This window comes from Phalaenopsis equestris, unplaced genomic scaffold, assembly GCF_001263595.1.
Source record: "Phalaenopsis equestris unplaced genomic scaffold, ASM126359v1 Scaffold000098, whole genome shotgun sequence".
Lineage (NCBI taxonomy): Eukaryota > Viridiplantae > Streptophyta > Magnoliopsida > Asparagales > Orchidaceae > Phalaenopsis > Phalaenopsis equestris.
Genome location: NW_018164540.1, coordinates 220,741 through 244,520, shown reverse-complemented (window position 1 = coordinate 244,520; position 23,780 = coordinate 220,741). Strand labels below are relative to the sequence as shown.

At 37.3% G+C, this 23,780-nt stretch overlaps 1 protein-coding gene across 1 annotated transcript in view; it reads right to left on the bottom strand.

Moving 5' to 3' along the window:
* Positions 1 to 187: 187 nt before the first annotated feature.
* Positions 188 to 23,780, bottom strand: part of LOC110020477 (oligouridylate-binding protein 1-like) — a 29,633-nt gene continuing 6,040 nt past the window's right edge. The window contains exons 7-12 of the mRNA XM_020718598.1: positions 23,593 to 23,668; positions 23,481 to 23,511; positions 23,175 to 23,294; positions 1,082 to 1,170; positions 787 to 960; positions 188 to 701 (exon numbers count right to left, since the gene is read on the bottom strand). Of these exons, the coding sequence (XP_020574257.1) occupies positions 420 to 701; positions 787 to 960; positions 1,082 to 1,170; positions 23,175 to 23,294; positions 23,481 to 23,511; positions 23,593 to 23,668 (772 nt within the window). The 3' untranslated portion in view covers positions 188 to 419. The remainder of the gene's footprint in view (positions 702 to 786; positions 961 to 1,081; positions 1,171 to 23,174; positions 23,295 to 23,480; positions 23,512 to 23,592; positions 23,669 to 23,780) is intronic.

The window sequence follows — 23,780 nt, the reverse complement described above, 5'->3', positions numbered from 1 at the left end:
ATATATATATTACTTTTTCCAAATTCTGCTAAGCTAAGCAAGACACGAACACCTGCATTGCAGTCACAAATACATCTAAAAAAGCCCAATCAAAACATATGGTAATGTCAAAAATAAAAATAAAAGAAAGAAAAACTTTACTAAATAATATTTCATAGCATAGGGGCATTACACAACCAGAAACAAATCCCTTTCATAACATGGACCCTTACCATTAACTTGTAACATAAAAATAACCAAATACTGATCACATATATTTTAAAAACAATCCATAAAATCGTAAAAGGAGACGGCCCAACTTACCATTACAATACTAACGGGTATGAAAGAAAAAAAAAATACAAAAGAAAGACAACCAAGAGCAGAGCTGCAAAGGCAGGTGGCAGGCAACAGAATTGTGTTAATCCCTAAGCTTTTTATCAGTAGAAATGCTGACCCTGAGCAGGACCACCCATATTCTGAAACCCAGCATCATAAATAGCCTGGCTAGCTCCGGCACCTAAAGGGAGGCCCGCCTGCTTCAGGACTGTGTTTGCCTGAACCGGCATTAGTGCCGACCCTATACCCATCTTACCAAGGGCCAAAGCCCGTTCGTATGAAAGTAAGTCGGCCGCCGACAGCGTCGGAAAGGGGACTGCAGCGGGAGGCGGTAAGGGTTTGGAGGCTAATCCAGGTGGGGTGGGCTTGCTTCCCCATGAACACTACACAGAATGAAAAGCTACAATGCAATGCTGCTAAATATTGATCACTTTAATGGAATTGGATTAGTGGAACAAAAAATAATACCTTAATTGGCTTTCCACCGAGAATCCGACCATTGGACATCTGGATAGCGAGAGCGGCTTCCGAGTGAGTGCCATAACGAACGAAACCAAAACCCTTCTCACGTTGAATGCGAACTTCCTCGATCTGCCCAGCACCGAGGGCGTGAAAGAGCCTATGAAGGTCGACTTGGGTAACCTGCAATTTTGTAATTTTATTTTCAGAAGGTAAATGAACTTAATGGAATTTGCAGCTTACGCGATATGAGAAGGTAAATGATGAATAATCAATATCAGTGGGATTGGAATGAAAAATTTGCCTCTGGAGAAAGGTTTCCAACGTAAACTGTGGTGTACTGTGGGTTGTTCTCCGGAGCCTCCTCTTTTGCACTATCCAAGCCATCTTCCACTGACAAAGAACAATTTTTTTCAAAATCTAATTTTAGTGGAATAAACTAAATGTGGGTGTGATTAATAAAAATCAAAGCAAAAAACAGACCGTTTTAGTCGACTGAAATTCCATCATTCCAAACATCTAAAACAGAATATGAAAATATGCAGATCTTTAGGTTCTGCTGAGCTCACGCCAAATCATTGTAAAATTAAAGTAAAATCCACTAGAATGAGGGGTAGAGGTGCATATGAAGTGGGAAAAGGGAAAAATTAAATACGATGTAGAAGAAAGATCAAGAATCATTATTAGCTCTAAACCAACTTATTTAGGGTCAACATTATTATTCTAAGTGATTTTTGCAAGAGGTGCAACTTCTATCTTATGAAAAATCTAAACAATATTTAGCCATATTACATTAGGCCTAACATTTTTTTTCTTGATCTCATCAAATTTTATTTGTCATAATGAATTATCTTCATACCTCTATTATACATTCACATACCATTTAAATCTAAATATTGACATCTTAACATCATAGAACATCAATATTTCTCTGAATATCATTCTTAGTGATTGCCACACATTCATACAACCATGTTCACCACACTCAAATTAGCAACAAGTGTCTTCATCATCCAACACTCAAAACTAAACTATATAGCATAGATACATAGAAAGTCTTTACTCTTTAGTACCGTAGCTGGCATTACGGGAAAAGAGTTGAGATTCAGCTCATTGCAAAATTGATATTTGAGCGCTTTTTGTTGCTTTCAAGGCTAAGTGAAAGTTGGCTTCTTGCATGAAAGGAAGTCAAAGTAGTTTTCTACTACCAATATTTTGTGGTACTGTATATTTCATAATTATTTGTCTTATAAAAAATACAAATGAATATCTGGATCACACATAAATAATCTTGAAATAATCTTGAGGGACCGAATTTTTTTAAGGAGGGTGTACGTAAGCACCAAAAGTTTCTCCTGCTATAATGTGAAATCCCTTCTTTCCTTTTTTTACACCTTCCCGAATTGAATCTCGTGAATTTAATTCGTTAATTAGGAGCCCGTTTAGACGGGTGGCGGCACTGTGCCGCCCCGCTTTTTTTTTTGCATTTGCTTCGGCGGGCCTGCCACTGCTTCCCGCGGTACCGAGCGAAAGTCGAGCAGCCAGGTAATAGGTGCGGCACAGCTATACGAACGCATTTTTTACCCCCTTGCCCCTTTGCCCAATCACACGAGATTGGAGAGAAGCAGCGAGCTTTGTTCCTTCCCCTCCTCTTCTCCGGTCGGTGACTGTTCCTATGCGTCTTCCTTTCTCTTCTTCTAATCTTTCTCTTCCTATTCTCATGATCTACTCACGGCAAAGGTAAGAAACCTATTTCTCATCTGCATTCCTATTCTCGTAAGGATTTCCTTAGATCAGAAATTTGGTTTTATCGGGTTATGTTGATTGTTCGATCATGAAAAAGATCACACCGTGACCCTATTTTAGCTCTCCTATTAGATTTGGTGGTGGGTAGACGTTATTCTCTTTGGGGTTATGCTTCCAATTAAATTTGAAAAAGCAGTTTGTGCGCATTTTTGAACATTCCTCTAGCTGAAGTGAAATTTTCTTTTATTTGTGGTTGCTCTGTGAAGCTGGCCTTCGGGTATTTCGTTCATGCTCGTACATGGATCGAGAATTTGCTTTTATTTCTTTTGTAAATATGGATCTGAAATTTGCTTTTATGTCTGTGGTTGATGGTTGCTCTGTTAAGTTGGCCTTCGAGTATGTTGTTAATGCTAGCACTTTTGTTAGAATAATGAAGAAATTTCCCTTAATGTAATTGTTAATGCTGGTACTATTGCTAAAGGTGATAGTAATCAGAAAAAAATGCTTTTAATGTGTATATTGGAAAGGTGAAATTTCAATGCCGTGTTTCATCTTTGTGATTAATGTGATGGTGGAAGAATTAGCATCATGGGGATTGCTAATGGAGAAATTAGCAAAATGGATGTATTTTCGTTTATCACTATCTGTTTCATTATCTGTTATTGTTAAGTGGTTTATTTCGTTGGCTAAAAATGATGGCAAGCGTAAATGAGATATATTCTTTTCGGGGCTCAATGTTAAGTGAGTGGCGTATATGAACTTTTTTTTTGTTTATAAATGAATTTCGGCGTCTGAAGTTTTAGAAATCTGACTTTTTCAGTCTTCTTTTAAACAATTTTACCAAACAGGGACAACATAGTCATTTTTCCTCAAACAGCTGCCCACAGCTGTTTACATACAGCTGTATCAAACAGACAACCAGTTTCCCCGCAGTAACTTCTTGGGGGGAAGCAGCTGCAGGGACAGCAGCTGCTTTGTTTAGAAATGAATTTCGGCGTCTGAAGTTTCAGAAATCTGACTATTACAGTCTTCTTTTAAACAGTTTTACCAAATGGGGCCAAAATGGTCATTTTTTCCTCAAACAGCTGTCTCACAACAGTTTACACACAGCTGCACCAAACAGACAACGAGCTTCACTGCAACTACTTCCCCTCAGCAACTTCCTAGGGCAGCACAGCTGCAGCGGCCCCAAATAGACCCTAAGTAAAAGACCTATGATGTAGGAAAACTAAAGTTCTAGGGTTTCTAATCCAAACCTAAGATGAGGAAACACACACAAATAAAATTAAAAAAGAAACATAATCAATCATAATTATAGCTAAAACTCATGGCTATTAAATTTTAATGTAAGAAAAATGAAAATAATTAATTTATTTGAAAAGATAATAAAGCAATCACCCAAAATCTAAAATTCAATCATAAAATCCAACTAATAAAATTCAACAACTAACCAAGTTCATGCTTAAAAAAACAAACATATGTGTCGTGCGTGGGGACGACACATGTTCGCACCCCTTCCTTTGGCTCGCGAAGATACTATTGTCGTCGGTCGTGCTCTTCCAGCCGCCGGCCTCCCCTCCTTTAATTGTTGGCCGCTTTTCGAGCCGCACCTCCCATGCCTTAGCTTCTCACCAGCCGCCTCCCTCCTCGCTGGCGAAGCCCGCCGCCGGCCTCTCAGCCATCGAAGCTCCCTTCTTAAGCGCCGACGCCTTGCTGTCGCTGGTCCGAGCTCTCCTATGTGCAGTCTTCCTCCTTTTGGTTGGCCACATTTCGGCCTCTCCACCTCGCCGACAACATCCAGCCAGCCTTCTTCTTCGTCGGCGCTGAGCTTGCGACGAACCTGCCCTCCTCCTACGCACAGCCCCGAATCTCGCACTTTGCTCCATGCATTTTCTGTTCCGGCAATGTGCTAACGACGTGCTAGCTCTGCTGCTTTGCCGCCCCTCATTCCCGGAGACCGGATACTTAGTCAAAGCACCTCGACGTCGCCGGATAGCGAGTGTCATGTTGAGGAGGTGCAAGGGTCTTCCACCGCGCATGAAAAGCCTCCGTCGGCACTCCTTTCCGTCGACACTCGCAACAAACTGAGATACAAAACTCTCATTTTTCTTCTTGGTTCTAAACTATTCCTACCCAAAACTTGTGAGGCAGAAAAATTTTTGTGATTCCTTGCATGATAAGTTTGAGCATGGCTTAGTCCCAAGCGATCTTCTCGAATGTATGTTTTGATTATATGTTTATATGCCAAAAAAAAAAAATTTTTGGTACTTTGCATACCTCACTGATTCCTCTCCTGCCTTCATTGGATATTTTTGTTTTCTTGTGCACGTTCTACGAGGCACACTGAAGCATGAATCGGACGTTCGCAAGGCATAAAGAGAAGGCATCCGCAACCGTCACGGTGGTGAGATCCTCTAAACTTCTAGCTAGCCCTAGGTTTAGTGGTGTCTAGGCGTGTGGGTTCGATCGCCCACACGGGTGCGTGCACCGACGTGAGTCAGGGCTTCGACGTTCCTATGTGATTGATCGTCGATTTCCTAGAGCGAGCCTTTAAATTAAGATTTTTCCTACGTAACCAAACACTCCCTGTAGAGCCGAGTGTCTCCCTCTTGTTGTGAGTCTTAGCACAGGTCTTGATGGGTCGGAGTCCCTCACTCCCCTTGTTTTGGATTTCCCAGCTTTACTTGGAGAAGTTGGGAGGTCGGACCTGGCAAAGCGAAAGAAGCTTTGTAGCTGTCTCGCTTTGCAAAATTTGGAAGAGTTCACAAAATGGGAAAAGCTTCGTAACTAGCCCATTTCGTGACGCCGTGGAGAGCTTTTCCCTCGGAGATTCAGGGAGAAACTCCCCACATTTCCTCACCAAACCAAGAGGCGGCGGTGCCGCATATCCAAGGGTCTAAACCTTAGGTTTCTTAGGTGAGGTCGTTAGTGCGAGTGTAGCTCGCTATCATATGCGGTCATATGCACATCATTGTTTGAATATGCGTGTCTTGCATGTTATATATTGTATGTCATATATCGCATTTGCACTTGCATTTACATGATGCACTTGAACCTTGCATCTTGCATTTACACGATGCACTTGCATCTTGCATTTACACGATTGTATCTCACATCTTGCACTTGCACCTGCACCACTTGTGCCTCGATCGATCGTCCCAGACCGACTGGCACCACTTGTGCCTCGGTCGGTTATCCCGAACCGGTCACATGTGTTTCAGCCAGCTACCCCAGCCCGGTTGGCACAACACTTTGGTTTGACCAGATGTGTCATCTCGATCGACCTGCCACTTGCTCCTTTGCATGTTGTGCATGCGCATGTGTATGTTTGTAGGCATGATTGATATTATCTACTTGAGTTTCATTCCTTCGGGTCACTGCCTTATCGATATACCCTTTTTTCGGGCCGCTGCCGTCATGGCATGCTCATTTTCTGGTCACTGTCTTACCGGCATACCTTCTTTTTGGGCTGCTACTGTCACGACATGCTCACCTTCGTGTCACTGTCTTACCGGTACACCCCTTTTTTGAGTTTCTGCCGTCATGACATGCCCACCTTCGGGTCACTGCCTTCCTGACATACACTCTTTTCGGGCCACTGCCGCCATGACATGCCTATTCCGTCAGGTCACTGCCCTACCGGCATACCTCCTAGGGTCACTGTCACTACGTCATGCCCATTCCTACGAATAACTGCCTTCACGACATACTCTTTATCACTACTTGCATATTTTGATTTGCTTGCATTAGTATTTGCATGTTTGCATGGATAGTGAGTCAGGTTCATTAGGAGAGTGACCCCGTGTTGGTCGGATGTCTTAACGAGCATTGCTTGTTGGGTTGATCCCGGTGAGCAATACGAGTTAAGTCATCGGAACTGACATAAGTATGACTGTGCTAAAAATCCAATAAATCTAACTGGTGTCATTCTCTTTCGTGACACTCTTTAGATTCTTTGGATTCTTAGCATGGGGTCAGTAAAGTGACCCCATCAAAGTTGCACCATACCCAGACTTACCGCACACTTAGATACTAGATTGATGCACTTTTCGTTAGATGGTGTGTTAGGCTAGGATTTAGGATGCTAGATAGTCTTTTTGATTTCTGGCTATTTTTCTCTGTTGGATTGGTTTTCCTAGTCAGACATATTTCTTTTGCATTGTGTTTCTGGTGTGACTACATGTTGCATATGTATGCTAGTGTGTTAGAGCGTTCTTCTGCATGGAGTCATGCCTATTTAAATGCACACAAACAGGTACCGCTCAGGGAAGAGCAAGTAATGATTTCTGACACTTTTGCTTGCAGGTGCTATTAGCTCCTCCACTTTTAAGACATGGCTCATGATACGTTACTTGCATGTGAGTTTTCCCGCTGATATTTGTTTTCATGCAGAATTGAGTCTTTTCTTTTCTCTATGTACTTTTAGAGTCTATGAGAGTCTTGTAACAGAAATAAGATACATGTATGGGTTCCAAGACGTTAGCGCGGGAACCACGTGGAGGGGACCAGAAGCAGATGCTCGTGCCTCGTATTTTAATTCTGCATTTTATATTAATATATAGTACTAGGACCGGGCATGTATGTGCGAAGTTCAGCTGCATTTTTCTTTTTCTGGGATATGTTGTCGACCCAACGGCACCGGCCTGTTTATTATTTTAATTTGACTTGTTTTGTTTTTTTTTTGTATCATGTTGCAAGTCTGCCCTTGCATGTGTTTTTCTTGTTTTCTTTCTGTGTTTTATTTAAAGTTTACGATACAACATAGACTCTTTAGGACTTAAATTCCTAATTTTCTGCAAAATCCTAAATAAAATATTGAAAATAATTTAAATTTAGGATTAAAATATTCAGGATTTAAAAATTACAACATTTACATTCTTGCATATATTAATAGGGCCTCCACAATACTTAGGACCGCTCTAGATAATTGCATTCATATTTGCATGTCCCAAAAAGGAATCCCCGTACTTTTTCAATCTAACTGACCCAATATGCTTTAATATATGTGGTTGTTTACTGCGTCTAGAGTGTTAGAAGACTCCCCGACCCAGACGGGATGTAAGTCATTTTGTTTGGAGTGTTTCCAGCTTTGTAGCTGAACCTTCACTTTCTCTTCTTTCCTGAGACATCTTTGCCACTTCGGCAGGTATAAGTCTCATTTTTTGGAGCTCCAGTTTATAGTCATATGATAGAGTTTCCTTCCTTTGACCTTAGAGCTACCGAGATTCCCGTGGATGATGCAATTCACGGATTGTTGATAGGGGATCTCAAGTTGTGTTCGGTCGACTACCTTCAAGACCAGGTAGACTTAGGTTCTAGTAGCTTAAGATAACGGGTTCGTGGTACCCCGACCTGACTACCTCTACCTCCTAGGATTACTCTTCCCTGCCTTTTGACTACCCCTGTTGAGCCACTTCTGCTCCTTTGACTTCGTTGGTGTCACTTTGACAGTCCGATACCGATAAGTTGTCGCCTGTTCGGGATACGACGATTTGTCCTCTGCTCTGGCCCTTACTGTCTGAATGTGCTATGACGTATTGGGATACCCTCGTTGAAGTGATTTATGGTTATTTCGTAGGTTTCGCGAGTTGAGAAGCCGCTACTCATTTGGACATGGGAGATTCATTCTCCGCCCGATGGTGCAGCGTAAGCTTCAAAGCATCGAGATTGTTTCATACGAAATAATCACATTTTGATAACCTATACCCCAGGTATCCTATACCCCAGGTTCATAATGATAAAGCAAAACTTCTTTCATCGAGAGTCTTCTTAGGTATCCCCCGAGATATAATTAATCAGTAGGAATACGTTCCTCTGAGAGACTTTTGACCCCAGAACAAAAAATGTTATTTTTGGTTCTCTGGTTACGGGTAACTTATATAGAGATTCTACTCGTGGATGTTGTTTTTCCTTTTCGCGATACTTGACCAAAGGGAAATATGTTGAGATTTTCATACCTATTTTATATTGTTTTTAATGATATTGCACTTTAAAGAGAGTATTTTTGATGTTTTGTTGCAGGAATTATGAATTAGAGTAATTGGAGCAAAAAGATACAAAAATGAGCGAACTTGAAGCGAAAAGGACTAAAATGTGAAAATTTGAACTAAGCCGCCGACGACGCCCTCGACCCTGCTGACGGCGAGATTTTCCCGAGATTACAGAATAAAATTCTTTAGAAGCTCGCCGATGGCGCCCTCGAAGCCGCCGACAGCGAGATCGAAGGTTATGCCTACTTAAGCTTTGAATAAGGCCAAATTTTGAAGGGATGCTTAGACAACTCTTGGGAAAGCTCATCAACAACTTTAAAAGAACATTTTGGCCGAAAATAGAAGAGAGCTAGAGGCCTTGGAGGTTACCATTAGTGTATAAAATTTCCAATAGAGTGTAACAATTGTGAGGAATTCTTCGAGAGATTATAAGAGTGGAGGGAAAGTGAGAGAGTTCTTTCTCTTTGCTACTTCGAAGAGAAATTCTGTGTGTTGTAAAGAAAGGAAGAGATTCAGAGGACTTCGAGGAGTGTTTTGAGGAGAAATTATAGATAAGTTATTTACTTGTTGTAGTTTGCATGACTTTGATTTTATATATGAATTTCGAGTTTTGTTGTGTTTTCCCATGAGTTCTAAGTAGTTTTCTCTGTCTTTCTCCTTGTCTCGAGATTTGTGAAATAGTGATTTGAATTGGTGAAGCCATGAAAATGTTTAAGAAATTGTGATGATGTTTTCACTTCGATCTTAATTTACTTTTAATCTGGTCAATTGATTTGTTAAAATATATTGAGTTTTACAACTAAAGTGAATGTTACATCCAAGATTCAGGGAGGTCAAAGCCCTTGGAAGTTGGGTGCAAATAAATAGGAAAATATTACTATCGGGCGTAGAATTGAAGATTTTAGAGTGACAGACTAAAATCCCCAATTCGGTCCAGTAACCAAGCATAGGATTAGTCAATGTTCTTTATGTCTGGACCAAAGAGTAAAGAATAGGCATGCTCCTATTTGACACAATATAAATTGAACTAATTTATTTTATCCATTCACTATAATTTCTTGACAAGGAAAGTGATGCTTTCTTATATATTGAATATCACAATTAAACTCTACTTTATATCATTAATTATTTATTAGTTATTAAAATTATTTATTTATTTCAATTGTCTATTAGTGACGAATAAGCAAATTGAACGTCGTTGTTGTGATTAAAGTCTTGCTTTTCTATGGTTTTAGTCTGTAAGTCTAAACCACTCCTTGTGGGATCGATATCTAGGACTCCATTAGAGCCCTATATTACTTGAGCGATATGTATACTTGCGTTGACAAATTCGACTTTAACATTATTGAATATTATATTTATACATCATAATCAAATCAGACACATCTATAAAGTCGCGATCAAGTCTTTGGACGTCATTGCTAGAAATTAAATCTTCTAGTAGCGCCATCAAATTCTTGCATTTGTCAATTTACAAAAAAGTCGGTTTGTACTTCATTATGATTCTGTTTGGATGTATACTCTCGATCCATCACACGAGGATTATCCCTATATAAGTCTTCCGCCTCTTTTCTTTTTTGATTTATTTTGTCTATTTGTTGTCGTACGTTAGTTCGTTATTTGATTCCTCTCCTCTTCGAGTCATTCATTTGGTTCGAGAGGGAATAGGAAAATTATACAACATACAAAAAGACAAGCTGGCGACTCCGAGATCTAAAAAGAACCAAGAAATACAAAGTCATCAGTAAAGGTGAGGGCTCAGAGTTGTACTGTGTGTTTCCCAACACTGGGTAAGAGTTACCAATCGGACAATTTATGTAAGGCAGTCATTAAACTCAATCCAAATGACTAGTCGTGGACTTTTATAACTTTTAACAAAAATTTTTTAATTTTTCATGCAAAAGTTAATGTTTAGATTTACATGCAGAGTTCTTTTTAAAATGCAAAAGAGATTTTGTTTTATTTTTGTAAATATTTTGTAAAGTCGTGTAGTCCACATGTTAGTTACTCTAATCGTGCTAGAACTACTAGCAACCTAAGAGCATCGAGGGCAAGAATCCTATCAAGAGTCGAGAAATAGTATCATCGGTCATTTCCTCTCTTATTGAAGATCCTTGAGATAAGAGATACTATTCTAATAATCTCACTTCGTATCCCTCGTTTAAGCACACATAAGCAATGACATCATTGCCCTCGCCACTAAGACCCTAGACTTATTTTAGTCTAATGATTCATATGTGGCATTAACAAATATCCCAAAATTGCCAAGAGAATTTGAGTGTAATGTTCAAACTCAAATCCCGGTGCACTGGTTTCACTGTAGGTTAAGTTATTATGAAAATTTCACTATAAATTTAATTAAAAAAGCATGAACTCTGTCTAGGTGCATTCTCATGTCTAGTGTTTTAATCAGTTTGTGAACGAAGGTCAAGTGTTTTGTTTCATTATTCATTCAAAAATTAGATAAATAAACCCTCACCTAGGGTGTGCTCCTAAAATCTAAAAAGTCTACACTGAAAAATTAGGTAGATCAACTCTCACCTAAGGTGTGCTCCCAAAATCTAGAAAGCATACACTGAGAATTAGGTAGATGGACTCACCTCCAGTGTGTTCATAAAATCTAGGAAGCATACACTGAAAATTAGGTAGATGAACTCTCACCTCAGGTGTGCTCCTAAAATCTAAGAAGTCTACACTTTAACTTATGTTTAAAGTAATTTAAGGTGTTCTACCCTCAATTAAGTGTTTTCCAACTAATCCTCAAATATTTCTAAGTGTCTTCCAAATAATTAAATCAGAAACTCTCGCTTTTTGACTTAACCATTTAACAAAAGTAACAAAACAAACGAAAAGAGAAGGCCGACCTACTTCCAAAACTAACAAAACCAATGGGAGAAAATAACAAGTGAATCAACCTAAAAGAGTTTAAAATCTTCAACAATTGTAATTAAATCGACCTCTGAAAAGAGTGTTTAAACCTATTACAAGACAATGTTGTTTGACCCGAGAGTTCTCCAATTCAGCATAAAAAGAAATGAGATCCAAAACCCACAAGATAGACACAAAAAAGTGCAACCCAAAAGCACCAAACGGACCCAAGAAAGTACAGCAAAACAAGCCCCTTAACAGTCCCCAAAAACTGTGTATTTAAAGGCTATAAAATCAATGTTTAAGGGCTCCAAGATCAGCCCACAAAAGCACACAAAATTGTATTTAAATTGCCCTAAATCAACCAACAAAACAGTGCCAAGACAGTGCCCAAGCTGCTCCCAAACCAGCCCACAAAACACCTCAAAAAAGCCCTTAAACTCGCTTCAAAACAGTGTGCAAAGCTCTAAAAAAAAATCAACCCCAACATAGTAAGCAATGCTCCCAAAATCAATCCCAAAACAGTAGGCAATGCTCTCCCAATCCAACCCCGAAACGGTAGGCAATGGCTCCAAAAATCAGTCCCAAAACAGTAGACAATGCTCTCCCAATCCAACCCCAAAACAGTAGAAAAAGCTTCTCAAAATCAGGCCTCAAACAGTAGGCACTGCTCTCAAAAAAAGCAATGCTTTCCAAATTCAGCCCCAAAATTGTAGACAATATTAAGCAAGAACAGCCCCCAAGAAATAAGTATTCAATTTTAAATAGTGGGCATATGTGGCCAAAAGCGACTCTTAAGTACCCCCATAAGTTGGCAAACATAGGGAGCCAAGACGACAATTACGTACACCAACCCACCTTAAAGTCCCATTAAAAAAAAACACCCTCAATTTCCTCCTAGAAAGCATTCACATACATACCCGACGACTCGTAAGTTTTTTTTTTTTTTTTAACATATATACCGTCCAAATTTTCATACCACAAAGGAAATAACTCCATTTCATGCATAGAGCCGGGTGGTATGTGTGTAAGAATTAAAGTTTAGGTGTTGGATATGTAAACACATGTGAATTGTGTAGCAAGTATGTAAATTTCCCAATATTTTAAGGGGAAATCATCACATCAAATTGTGATCCAGATTCAAGCACTTTCTGCGAAATTAACTTAAACTCAAGAAGTTCAACCTTATGTTCACCCGGTCTAGCCTCTAGTTCTTGTAAGTGAACATCTAGTTGTATAGTCGGGTGAGCGAAAATTGCATGGTTGGCCTTGTTTATTTGATCACTTTTATATGCATGCCCTGCCACATTATCTTGCCTTTCAATCAAATCTATCAAATGCATTGGATGAAAACATCTCCAGATCAATCTGACTTTGGTTGCACTATTGCCGAACAACAGCAAAGAAAATAATTCTCCTGAATTGAAGCAATTTATTATGGTATTCCTATACTTGAGATGAAATAATATTCTGAGCAAACTCGCTGATTCAAGTTTTACATCCTCAACAGAATAACAATCAAGACCTTCTTTAGAAGCTCAATATGACAGATATTGTGTACGCTATCATAAACATAAACAAGTTTTAGAACACTAAAGTGGCTGAATCAATGTCCCACAGGAGGCAAAAATGGAGGAATCAGAGAGCAATTTTCCAAATGATAATTTTCACAAAAGCAAAGTGCCAATCAGAAAGTCAAGAACCACAAAAGAAAAACTTAGAGCCTGCCGATGAAACAAGAATGCAACGAATGGCTTTCAGTGTAACATGATCCTCAAATCTGCGAAAGAGGGATGACCTTAGATTTCAACCAAATAGCTATGCATCTTGTTTGACAACCAATTTCCTTCAAAATTAAAATCTCCAGTAATCTAAACACTCCGTATCAGTGGGTAAAAAAAATCTTCATCAACCCTACTTCGATTTACGAAATCTATGGTTTAAGGTACGGATCCAACAACAGCAGAAATAATCACCATAAGATTTGAATTAAAACATGCCCAAAACCAGCTATCAAACAACCACACAGAGTTTAGAGGATTACCTTCCTGATTGAGCGAGTCGAAGGAGAAGAAGAGGAGAGGCCAGCAAGCGAGGGTTTCGGAGTGCGAGGAAGAGGCGTTCAGTCGAGCTAGATGACGAGCCAAATCTATTGAGGGAGGGAGGCGAGCATTCTAAGCTGTTCGGCATCAGGAGACGAGAGACGAGAGGCTTCCGTTCGGAAAGGAGGGGCGAGCAAGACCTCGGTGACGGGAAGAATAAGGGAAAGTGGAGTCTGAGCCGCTGTTCTGTCAAGAGAAGTGGCGAGCCAAATGAGAAAGGAGGCTCGACGGGAAGAAGAGGTGAAGGGGGAAGTGGGCAAGGGGTCGCTCTCGAATGAGGCGGCGAGCAATTTTTGTATCCGATATTTCAGAACGACCGTTATGCGACATCTTGGCGGGGAATTAAATGAATTCCATAACCAGAGGAGTTTATTCCACATATAAAAGCTTCTAATTAAATTTCATTTCATTAAGGCGGGATTAAATGATTCATTTGAAATTTGAAAATTCTAAATTTGAAATTGTTTAACTCTTGTTCAGCCTGAGTCTAGCCCGAATTGATTTCAAGTTAAACCTAGGTTGAGTCCGGGCTCGCGCCCGGCTAAAAAAAAGTGCATTGATTTTCGTGTTAATTTCTTGCGCGCGAAACCATAACATTATGGGTGTACTTTCTAGCTAAAGTCGACGTCCTTAACGCATCCGCGTGGTCTGTTTTGTCATCGGGGGTCATCCGGACGAGTTCACAGACAGTTGGGCCGAAAAAGTGTCAAATTGTGTTGTCCGTGGTGCTCGAGTCACGAAGGGTTTACCTAAGGCCGTTTGATCCTATGGGAACTCATTTTCGGGCTCTCTACATGTTAGTCCTTAGCCCTTGCAACTAACTAAGAGTTGAGTGTTTGGGTGAGTGTTTGGGACTACTCATGCGAGGTCTCCACAAAAATGAGTCAAAAAGTGGCCCGAAGTTCTATGGAAGGTGGGCTCCATTGTCAGTCCGCTAGAATGGTCAATAAGAACTCCTAATGTTAGATTTTGGGTTTTGGGAGTAGGAAACTAAGACCTCACTTAAAATGAGGTCAACACTATCATGCATCTTTCTTGACAAAATATCAACTATACCCAAAAAATATTAACTCAAAACTTTAAAAGGTAGAGAAAATGATAATGATAAAATCCCCCCAAATTGAAAAAATTACAAAATATATAGCAATTTCAAGCAACATGTTTCAATAGAAATAACAGTGGTTCTAAAATTTTCCATAATTTCACTTAAAAAAGTTACCATAAATAGGGATGTCGTGAGAAGGCAACCTCATGAAGGTATTTGGAAATAAATAATCGCAATTTGATGAGGCTACAAAGCGACTTAAAGTGTAAGATTATGATACACTAATAAGAACATGATGATGACAAGGCATTTAAAGCAATAACAACACAAAAGAGAAAGAAAAGATAACGGCAGGATAAAACAATTTAGTAGCAGAAGAAAATGGAAAAAAACAACAGGAACATGGATGGTATAGTGGAATTGTTACAATTCTTGGAAGTGTGTTCAACTACATGTGCAGAGTAAAATTCCATGGGTTGTGAGTTCTAACAATACAGTCAAGATTTAAGCCCAACAAATATTTAAAATTCTAGAGAGCACATCCCAGTCATTTAAAGCTGGTATTATACACAAATTTTACATAAACTAACCAAAAGAAAATTAGAACACAAAGAGAAAACACAAATAAATGAGTACTTTCTATACTTTCAACATGACTATACTTTAGAATTTCCATCACTTAAAAAAATTCCCAAATAAGTTGTTTACTCAAACAAGAATGAGGCTTACTTTCTCTATATTTTTTTCACTAGGTTTGAAATCAAAATTTTGCTCAGCCACAATTGCAGCAATTTTGGTTTCCACATAATTGATGAATTTCATTATTTTATGATTTTTTCCCTTATGGTCGTTAATTTCTAATATACGGTCATAGATACTTCATCTGAATTGATTTGCCAAGACTTCAATTTTAATTAAAATTGTTAGCCGTTGTTTTAGGAACCTACAAATTTTGCAAGCATGTTCCATCATGTTCCCATCTCATGTAAGATCTGGATCACACCCCCTATGCCTAAAAACGTCTTACATCACAAGGTCGAAAAATCTACATGATATTTCGTAATTATATAGAACTTTAAAGACAATTCATTTTAAACACCCAAACTTAACTCAGTGTCTTCATATGTATACCCATTTTTTTAAATATATCCAAGATACTCAAATAGATAACTCTAGATATTACATAATATTCCCAAAACAAAAATTGATTGTTATACATTTCCAATCCACTAATTAAACGTTGTTCTACTACTAAAAGCCCATACTTGACAAGCATTTCCCCAAATATTCAATTTTTCACTTATTTCAACAAAAGCCTCACATAGTGTATTGATAAACAGTAAAATCACATTAATAATAGTATGACAATGTATAGGAAAGAAATACCAATTATCATCCACCTTAAAAATTAAAAATTTTATGAAACATAAAGTTTAAATTTAATAGTAGTACCTTTTTTATACTTTCTTGACATTGTTAACACACTAAATGAAGATTCAAGTCCTAAAACACTTACAAGCTTCATGACAAACTGAAACAAGCTAAAAACATTTGCCTATAGTTATTATAGACACCGGGCACTCCCAAGCCTGCAAGAGGCACTCGCCAGAGCAAAGTTCCATCAGCATACAGTCGTTGACAAGCAAAACATAAGCCAAAATTAGCTCTGACCTATTGAAATTTCCCAATACAGATGCAGTAATAATACCTACATCATGCATCTCATCATTAAAGAACTATCAAGAACGAACAATTCTAAAAGGCTGCCCTAGCACCTCTTGTTGAAAAGTCCATCTGCAATGCTTTATTTCTAAAATTTCATCATAAACTCTTTACACTTCAGATAGATCTCTTAGCCACTTGACCAAAGATGGAACACATACCAAACACAAGCTATGGAACTCAAAATAATGAGAACTATGATTGTCATATGAAGACCTAGCCACGAGTAATCCACCCAGCCTCAGAAACCTGAAATGAGAAAATATCATAACTGGGGTAAAAGTCTCCAAAAAAACCTCCACGTTGACCAAATCTAATAATATATAATTGCATTTCAAGGTCAACCTACCATTTGGCCCTATGTATATTTTATACCATAAACAAGTTAACAATTTGTGTTGGGTTGAACTGACCTATCTCAAAAATAGCCAAGATTCAAACTCAAAAATTACTGGGTTGGCTAAATTCTAGACAAAGGTTTAAACTTAGTTGCAGTTTAGACCTCTAGCAATAGAACACCTTCTGGCTAGTCATGCAGATATTGGTCAATCTAGAAGCTCACCTAAATTCAATTATATTCAAAGTCAACAAAAGTCAATTAAACTCAAATAACAAGCCAGAATATTGTCTTGAAAAATTAAGCCAAGTTGATTTAACGTATAAGATAAGTAGCTCAAAGGATGCCTCGTGACCTTTATTTGTAATTGTCAAGGGAAGAAAACATAAAAAAACTAGACCATTAAAAAAGAGATTTTTAACAAGCATCGCATGAACCTCAACCATCAATCCCAAATGCAGAAAATGCCTAAATTTCGATATAATACAACCATATCATTTCATTATAGCCTCAAAAAATCCCTTTAAGAGGCATAATGGTTTTTTATCAACAAAATAGATGAAATTCAACAAAAATATTAGAGTTCCTTCCTCTTATCCATATCAAAATTTACTGGTGATAATAAGAAAATTGTTGACAGTTTAAAATTACGTAATAACTGCTTTTACAACTTTGGAATTGCTTAAATTAAAAAGTATACTAGGAAAACCTTGGACTTGATAATATATAAATTGAAAACCAACTGCTACCCAATGCAACAAAAAAAGGATAAATGCTATTTAACATATAAATGGCAGTTTTTGGCTGGAAGTTTTAAGGACCTCTGGAGCTGTCAAACCAAAAGGTGGATCTACCTCCCATGGCCAAAAACAGCAGGCAATGCTTGTTTGTATGGCGATCCCAGATAATTTCTCCACAACACAAGCTGTGGTTTGGGCTGGAATGGAAAGACAGCAAGCATGGGGCTGTTTTGGGGCTTCAAAACTAGAAATTAATTTTTTTAATTAAATTAATCGTACTATTTCATGTTTGTTTTCTTGCTAGAATGTGTTTATTCCTTTTTTTTCTTATCTTTGTATCCCTTCATTTAACGGGCCAATTGTTGAAAATTAAATCAAGAACGCAGTTCACCACTTTGTATCTCTTATTTTTCTTTGCAGATCATTTCTAACACTATATTAGATCCAATTTCTGGCTAATCAATAGTTGATGACTAAAATAGGGCCCTAAAAGGGTGAAAAAATGAGTTCTTCCCCTTCCTTATCAACCCAACGCATCAATCCCTAAGTCTTAATGTAGCACTGAACAGTTCAAATCAAATTATACAAACTTAATGGTCATGCTCAATTTAAATAATTATTTAAAGAAAGAGGAAAGATTAGAACTTGAAAGCTACCATCTATCAAACTGAAGTAAACAACCCTTCCTTTACAACATGGGAAACTAATAAAACCTAGTTGATATCCTGGCTTATCCACTGTATGAAAGAACATATTGATAATTTTCCTTCCATGACACCACTCAAGCAATTTGAGAGAACGTCAACATGGTGTATTCAGATCCTAAAAATTTCGTTTAAGCATGTAAATAAAGAGATCATGCATATGATGTCACAGGATGAGTATCATCTAATAAGTTACCACACTTAAAAAAATAAATAGCAAGAACAAAGTGTATTTGATCCAAAAGAAGACACCTGATGGGGCAAATAACCCAATTCAAATTGAAGGATCCTCTCTTGCTATCAGCAGTCTAGAACAAAACCTAAGAAATGTCTCAAAAGCAAGAAAAGAAAAGGTAATATTTGGTGCAATGTTGTAAAAAGACCAATAGCGCAAAAGAAAATTATTGGAAACTACACGACAAGTAAACAAATAAGATCAATCTCTCTCACCCCAAAAATTAGGACAAACAAACCCGCACTTATCAATCAAAAAGTGGGGGACTTGAGATGAAAACTAGAGACAATATTGCCAACATTTCCTTGGACACGGAGTAATTGGATCATCTATACAGCTGACTCCAGAAAAAGCCTCCAAACAAAAATTAAGAATCCCAGTTCCTTAACTCTGAAGCTTCAGATCAAATGGCAGGTTGTATTCACCCATTCTCATCTCATACCACTCACCCGAAAATGTCAAAATCAAAAGGAAATTTTACATAAATACCACACAATTCCTAGGCATTCACATATTAACGCCCAAAGTTTGATATTTACATTCAAAAAATTTTGGTATCATAAATCAAAGCATGAAAAAATGTATTCCGCCATTAAAAAAGTTAATAATGTGCCATCTATCCTATTGCAAATATTGTGACCATCTATCCTCCTTTGTAAAACTCTGATTTCTAATATAGCAAAATGAAAAAATCACAAAGACTAAGAAGAAGCTCTTAATAAACCAAGATGGTGACAGACTATGGAAGATGAAAAGAAAGCCCTTAAAAAAAATATTTGAGAAATCATTAAAAATCCCAAGAATATAATTAACTTGGAAGGCTGGGACGCGAGGTGCACAACTCCTTCGATCCGCTGTTTACAGAATCCGTGATCGCGGAAGACAGACTGAATGCAATTTTTATATTATTTTCTTTTAACTTTATTTCATTTATTTCTTTAACAAGTTTCCTTTGTTTCTTGTTTTTTGGTTATTACCTATATCCCTAGTTTCTAATTAAGTACTTGCTTTGAGGAAATTTTTATATATGTTGTAATTGGAATTTAAATTTTAAGGTTTTCCATATTTTATGAAACGACAAAACATTTTTTCTTTTTTTTTTTCTGAATTTTACTCTCCGGAGTGTTGTAACATCTTCCTATTGTAAGTGGTGCGTCTGTAGCTTGCTTAGGAAAGGTGGTGGAAACCCCTCGCTGTCGGAACCTCACCAATCCACCCTTCGCTCGGTGGTTTTCAGCCGGACCGCCGCTGGACGCTGTTCTGCCAGCTGCTCACAGCAGGAAAGGGCAGTCATTGTGCTTCCGAGTTGCTGTCCAGATGCTGTTCACGCCGAGTTTCAGCCACCATTCGCCTCCCACTCCCGTTGTCCCCTTCTACAACTTCCCTAATGCCTTTTGGTGCTCCATCACACATTCGAAAAACACTAGATCGGTCTCAACAATTATTTTTAGTGTAAATGAATCCTTGTTGTCAATCAAAAAGATCCATTGACATAAATCATGTCTTGTCGCAAAAGGGTTCACCAGCAGGAAATTAAAGGTATTAACCACTCAGAGATTTTTGCTCGTGTTGCGAAACTTAACACTTGAGCCCTTCTTTCAGGGCCCGATTTTTTTGTGCGGCGAGGCCCAAACCACGACGCCATCCAAATATTTGGAGTTTGAAACAGGCGTTCACGGCCGGCCACCGCGAATTTGACGGAACGCAGGGCCGCGGGATCGACCCCGCCGCCCACGTTAACGATAAAATATCCAACATTTTCCCCACGTTAACGAGAAAGCAGTTACTATTGTCATTGTTTATGAACTATAAATCATAAAATAATAAGTTAAGATTTTTTCAAAGTAAAAAAAAAATTGAGAACATGAAAGATACATCACTTTCTGAAATATTATTCTTTTACAATATTTTGGAAAAAAAATATTTAGTTTTAAGCTTATTATATGTTTGATAAGAGATCATAGTGATTTGTAGCTCATTTTGTTCTGATCATGTTGTCTTTAACTCAAATCTTGAATTTTCAATAAACTTGTACAATAAAAATAGTTATATATACACAAATAAAAACTATATATGCACATATTAATAAGAAAGTGCATTTATGATTAATACTTAAATGCATATATTTCCAATAATAGTAATGCTTAAATGCATATACTTAAAACCATAATTAATTCCATATATTGTCATATCTAACACTTAAATTTACTTAATTACATTTATGCTACCCAATTCTTTCGTATGACCTCCAAAATATTATGCAATTTTTTCTAAATATTAAAGTTTACTTGTTAGATATGTAAATACATAAGATTGTGTGGCATATGTGTAAATATTCTAAACAAAAATCTTTAGCACTTTCGGTACTAACTGTAAGTTGTATATATGAGCTTTTGAACTGTTTTAAAATGAATTTCTACTTCTGAAGTATCAAATATGTGGTTGTCACAGTTCTATTTTAAAAAATTTTAATAAACGAAGACAGAATGATCATTTTTTCAGAATTTTCACACAGCTGCAACAAAAATGCAACCAACTTCCTCGCAGCAGCTTCCAGGGGCAGCGCGGCTACAGCTGCCCCAAACAGACCCTCAATGGAGGTCAACCTTAAGTGCCTCTCCACCAACCAGACGTCAAAAATTCATCAAGAAGTCTATATTGTTCTTCCTCCAAGTACCAACGACTCTAAAACATTGACATAAGATGTAAATTGAGAAAATCCATTCAGAGGCTCAAGCAATCACCTAAAGCATGGTTCAAAAGTCCATCAAAGTTGTCCCAACAAAAATTTAATAGGATCATTTTGAAAATAAATTGTTTTACAAACACAAAGATGTTAAGTCAACCACATTAATTTTATATGCTGGTTATATCATTCTAATAAGGGATCCTAATTGGGAGGATAAGGACCCCCAAGAGCAGGTAAGGACCCTCAATAATTGGGAGATAAGGACCCTCAAGGGCAGGTAAGCTGAAGAGCATAAAATTAAAAACATTGACAATCTCATGTACTTTATTATAATGAAACTTGCTGCAAATAAATCTGGTATTATCATTTTTCTAGAAGAATATATTCTAAATCTCTTAAAATAAATTGATTTGCCTGGAAGCAAACTTGTGGGCACTCAAACTGATCCTAACACAAATTTAAGTGACCATAGCATTATCACTCCAATACTTAAAGAAGCATATCAAAAATGGTTGGGAAACTAATTCGTTGAAGTCACATCAAATTTGGCATCACTCATCACCTTTATTGTTAGCAATGGTAAGTCAGCTCATTCATGTACGATACAAAGAAAAAATGCAAAAAATACCCAAGTGCTTAAAAGAGATCACAAAAAGGGGGCTATTCATTGAAAAGAGAGAAATTTTAAGTAATAAAAGTCTATATCGATGTTGATTGGGCAAACTCTGTATTTGACAGAAATCTACATCAATATACTAATGAGTGGGGTAATCTTATAACTTGGAGAAATCTAAAACAACATATATTGGTAGAGTATTGCAGAAGCTAAACTCAAGTCCTTATCTAATGAAATAAGAGAACTAATTTTTCTTAAGCTATTTTTAGAAAAACTTCAAATAACTCTCAAAACTCCTAATCTTATATTCTAGCAAAAAAACTGCTATCAATATATGATGGATCAAAATAAAAATGTGGAAATTGATAAATAATTCTTTAAAAAGAAATTCAAATAGTAGAATTGTGTTTTACATATTCAATCATCAGATTAGGCCATTAACATCCTAGCCGAAGGATTAACAAGATTCATATTTGAAAAGATGATTACCACACTTGATGTGTATGATCTCTAGAAACTAGCTTGAGGGAGAGCCTTAAAAACCAATTACCGCTCAATGCGGAAAGAAGGAAAAATACTAATTAACTTCTACCATACTCAAAATTCTCTAAAAAAAATACAGTATATAAATGGCAGCTGTGGGCTAGTGGTTTCCAATCGCTACAGACATAATCAAGACAGCAATTGGACCGTCCACCATAGCAAATCCAGTTGGTGGGACAGTGGTACTTCCTTGGATGAAATTCCAGCTATTTTCACCACAAGGAAAGATATTGCCTTGGTTGGAATGGAAGCAACAATGTAAGACAATTTGGAGGTTAATTCCTCTGAATTAACTTAATTGCATGAATGATTTTTCAATTGAATCTACTGTAATAATTCCACTGCTCATACATACATAAATACATTGGCTAATATAAGCAAAAAATTTTCTAACTCTACGTGAAGTTTTAGAGTGCTTATAGCAAACAATATTCATATAATACACTACAAACGAATAATACCTCAGAGCAAATAAGAAACCATACACAAAAACTCGACTTTCAATCACAAAACAAATAGCTTATGAAAGACTAAAGCAAAAGCATAAGGCTACTTTTAAATTTTTTTTCTAGGTCTGCCTTTACATTTGATTCACTGATAACTCTGTTTTTATTTGGGAAACAAACTTTAAAAACAGGAAACACCTTTGATGCCCTACTTTTAAAGACTTAGTCCTATCTCCCAAAATACAGAAACAAGGTGTTTCACATGTTTTGTAAACAAGTCCTGTAAAAAAGATGCTTAACGTGGAGAGCCACAATCTAAAAGGAAAAATAAAACGCCTTACATTTGAAAAACTAAGGCATGAAATATAATTTACAGTCAGCAAACATGAAGTGCAGGTGATAAGTGAAATAGTGCAATATCCATTGTTAGAAGAAATGCTCATCCATCAATTAGAACTAAAAAGCAGGGGCAAAACATAATAAAAATAAGAAATGAAGTACATTAACTCCGAGCAATGTAAATACATGGCAAGAATTTGCTCGATTATCAAATTTAAAGGAAAAAAAAAAACTATAATTCTAAAAATCAAGAACGGCATCAAACCAGTACCCACCTGTTGAACCATTTGTCATCTCCACGCCACTCTTGGAATCTAAGAATTGTTTGTCTTCACTAGTGCCAGCACCCTTTGTTGCCCAATTGCATCGAATTTGCCTGTTGCTTAACCATTTACCTTACAAAGTGACAAGAAGCAAATGAAATCATAAAATCAAATAAACTAGTTACAAATAATGTTGAAGTAATGTTAGCTATCATGAGGGATGACAGAAAACATGAAAATAAAGTATGAATACTCAACTAACCATTAAATTATTCCACAAAGAAAAATAATATAAAATAGACTTAAAATGAAGCTTACCGGTTAAATCATTGATCGCACTTTGTGCATCCTGCCCAGGTACAATCAAGACATATTGAATCAACTTATATGAATTTAATATAGATGATCAACTTAAGAACAACAATTTTACCTGTTGATTCCTAAAAGACACAAAGCCAAACCCCCTTGAGCGGCCAGTTTTTGGATCCCACATAACCCTCGCATCACTGCAACAAATTTAAACATCAATACCAAACTTCAAAGTAAGATCAGCTAACACCTAGCAGTAAGTGTACATAAAGAGATAAAACCTCATAAACATACAAACATATATATATA